This window comes from Haematobia irritans, chromosome 3, assembly GCF_050003625.1.
Source record: "Haematobia irritans isolate KBUSLIRL chromosome 3, ASM5000362v1, whole genome shotgun sequence".
In the NCBI taxonomy this organism is placed as follows: domain Eukaryota; kingdom Metazoa; phylum Arthropoda; class Insecta; order Diptera; family Muscidae; genus Haematobia; species Haematobia irritans.
The window spans coordinates 181,697,635-181,701,223 of NC_134399.1; the positions used below are offsets into that span (position 1 = coordinate 181,697,635).

Below are 3,589 nucleotides of genomic sequence, written 5' to 3' on the forward strand. Positions count from 1 at the left end.
ATTGGACTTAAATGTTGACCTAGGCATTGATCACAAAAATGTGTTCACAGACAAACGGACGAGCCATACCTGAGCACTAAAAGACACTATGTGTCTATCTCGTCTCATTTCGGGTGTTGCAAACATATGTACTAACTTATAATACCCTGTTCCACAGATTTGCGCATGATATTATTAAATTCCAATTTACAGAAATTTTCGAGACCATTACATGGGCAATTCAGAAAATCTAAACTTTTATTTTTTTTTTAACAAATCAAACCAAATTTCATTAAGTTAGAGCCAATAATATATTTCTTTGATATAGCGAAGAATTTTCATTAAAACATCCATTAACATTTCTATATTAACGAAATTTTTCCATTAGCTATATTTAAATGAAAAAAAAATTTAATACAACAAAAGTTTGTCTACCAGTGTTGTACTCATTACAATCGCAATGGCATGCTAAAGGTTGAGTTACATATCGTGCGTTAATCCGTGCGTTGATAGAAGGGTTAATATTTTTCAGTTTGAAGAACTCTAACAAAACTGTTGCTTTCAAAAGGAAAATTCAACTATTCAATCAACGGACGTATTTACGCATGGTAAGGCAAGTTTTCCGACCGTGTTTTCTCTCGAAGTGCTATTTGGTCATACAATACTCGTAACGTTAACGCTTCCAGACATCAAAAGTTAGAATTCGTGCAGAATCCTGCCCTATCGAGGACATAGAGTAGAACAGTTTGATTTGGTTATGGTTCTATATGCGTTTGGCATACCTTGCTCTTCAGCTCTTCAGCTCTTCATTCTGAAACAAAACATCTGATGATTTTTCCACTTTTTGTATGGATTCTAGATTCACTAAAGGGGTCATCCGTAGCCAATCGAAGATCGCCTAAGAATGACCACCTCTCTCTTGCTAATAGACGGACCAATTAACTGATTCACTAAAGGGGTAATCCTCAGTTTATATTTAAAATGGAGCAGTGTATAACTTGTTTTAATTACTGGTTTCTATCAGTGTATATATTTCATTTATTTTTGAAATGTTTGAAATTAAAACATGGAACATAAATATGAAACGTCAGATTCAAAAATAATTACATTTCAAAAAAAAATATTTTTTTTCTCAACCCACAGCAATAAAATTAATTTTTGGCCTCTCATTTTTTGGCAAATTATCAAAATTTTTGGGAAAAGAATTAATACCAACTCAAAGAAATAAAATTTCAAAAGACAGATGATTAATGGAAAAATCATAAATTAAATCTTACACAGACCCCAGGTAAGCCTTTGAAAATATCTTTTAATTTTTCAAACATGAACTGAATATATATTGAAAGATTTTCGATTGGATTTCTTTTGCAAAAAATGATTTTGCCACAATTGAAATGATGAGTCGCAGTGCTGATGAGCCTAGGACTTCTGGGTCTAAAGAACCAGCATCTGATCAAGTATCGCCTGAGGCAAGTGGGACCAATAAGTCGGTTAAACCTAAATCAATTCTGGAAGAACGTGGCATTATAGTGGGCAAAACAATTGGCACTGGCAATTATGGTAAAGTTAAAATGGGCTATTCCGAGGAATATGGCAAACGAGTTGCCATTAAAATCATCTCCAAAGTGAAAGCCCCTACAGAATATACTCAGAAATTTTTACCCAGAGAAATTGAAGCTGTAAAAGGTCTACATCATGAAAATTTAATAACTTTCTATCAAAGTATAGAGACCAGTCATAGGTAAGAAGAAGAAGAAGGAAGCTCTTCTAAATTGGTAATGAATGATGTTTTCGTTTATGTTTTTAGGGTATATCTAATAATGCAAGTAGCTGAAAATGGTACCCTTTTGGATTATGTCCGAGATAAAAAATATTTAGATGAGTCACAATCACGTAATTTATTTAGACAATTGATCAGTGTGATTGAGTACATTCACTCCAAGGGTGTAGTGCATCGTGATATCAAATGTGAAAATCTTCTCTTGGATGAAAATTTCAATCTTAAATTGATTGATTTTGGATTTGCCCGTAAAGATACAAGGACGAGTGATGCTCAGACCATATTATCGAAAACATTTTGTGGAAGTTATGCTTATGCTAGTCCAGAAATACTTAAAGGTAGAGTAGACTATAGCAGAGCTAAAAAATCATATACACTAAGTTGATAATCTACTCACCAACTGTAGGTGTGGCTTATGATCCTTTTCTTTCGGATATTTGGGCTTGTGGTGTGGTATGCTATGCCATGGTTTTCGGTCGTCTTCCCTATGATGGATCCAATGTCCATGTTTTATTAAAACGTATTAATGCCTCCTTAGTATTTCCCAAAGTTCCCACAGTCTCCGATGAATGCAAACGTTTGATTTTACACATTTTGGCTCCTGTGAAGATTCGCTATAGTTTGGTGCAAATAAAGGAAGATTCATGGATGACACAACCTGCAACATAGATAGGCATGAAATTGATTAAAATAATCTCATATCTTTTCCCTTTAAAAACAAAAACTATAATGCAATAAAATTAAATTTAATAAACATGAAATAGCCCAGATTCTATATGTTTAACTCAATTTGGAAAATTCACAGAAAATGTTAATTGTACACTGAACAAAAATTGATATTAACATCAAAGAGAAGGGCTATGCAACGAAAAATTTAGGACAATATTAAAGACAAAATTGTTTGCATTTTAGAGGAATCCTAAACATCTCTAAGCGTACAAGTAAATCCAATGAAATAACGCCTTTCATCTGCTTGGAAATATTTATACCCTTTAATTTTACTCCAATTATTCCAATAATCATAAGAAGCGAACTCGGACATCTAGTTTCGGAATTCCCTCCAGAAATTAAATCGGGAGACCATATCAAATACTTAGCGATATAAACAAAATTTGACATATAAGGGATATGTCAAATTTTGTTTGACTTTAACTATTTCCAATTTCAGGCAATCGGATAAAACCGCGGTGTCTGGATGACCCAGAATTCAAATCGGTTTATTGCTCTATACCAAAATATAGGTGGATCCACATCATATTATACACATCTATTTATGGACTTAAAATTCGTCTAGATTTCCAATTTCAGACAAATCGAAAAAAAACTGCGGCTTGTAGAAGCCCAATAATTCAAATTGGGAAATCGGCCTGTGGAGGCTATATCAAATGAGTGATAGAAAATGAAAATATACTCGAAAGAAAAGTAGTCATTCAAATTACATCCAATATATGGACCAGAATTAGTTCTTCTGCTGAAATACATAACAAAGTTTTTGTTTGAAATAGGGGAATAGGACATACATACATGAAGGATGATAGGTAATGCAGCATAGTAAAATTCAAATCTCAAATTTATTTTAATTTTATTGTTTAAACACAAAAAATATTGGAAATAACGTCAAATTTTAGAATCAGTTTAGATTTGTTCGAATTGGTTACCTTTGGCACGAATTATGACCTTCACACGGTCGTCAAAGCTATCATAAATACTCTGCAAAACAAGTTACTCCGGGATATTTTGACTCATTCTCACCGAAGCGTTGTCTTGATATTTTTGTATTTTTTTATGTCAGCCTTACACCGCAGGCGCAAAAGACCAAGGGAATTGAAT

The 3,589-nt window shown here is 33.2% G+C and overlaps 1 protein-coding gene across 2 annotated transcripts; it reads left to right on the top strand.

Annotated features, from left to right (window-relative positions):
• The first annotated feature begins 1,071 nt into the window (after window positions 1-1,071).
• LOC142231469 (testis-specific serine/threonine-protein kinase 4) lies at window positions 1,072-2,520 on the top strand. 2 transcript variants are annotated; one of them, XM_075302076.1, is made up of 4 exons: window positions 1,072-1,267; window positions 1,326-1,720; window positions 1,787-2,097; window positions 2,166-2,520. In XM_075302076.1, exons 2-4 carry the CDS (start codon window positions 1,374-1,376, stop codon window positions 2,426-2,428), a joined length of 921 nt encoding a protein of 306 aa, XP_075158191.1. In that variant the 5' UTR covers window positions 1,072-1,267; window positions 1,326-1,373; the 3' UTR covers window positions 2,429-2,520. The 2 variants fall into 2 exon arrangements, with proteins under 2 accessions (XP_075158191.1, XP_075158192.1); XM_075302077.1 differs by having other exon boundaries at window positions 1,388-1,720.
• Window positions 2,521-3,589: the final 1,069 nt, after the last annotated feature.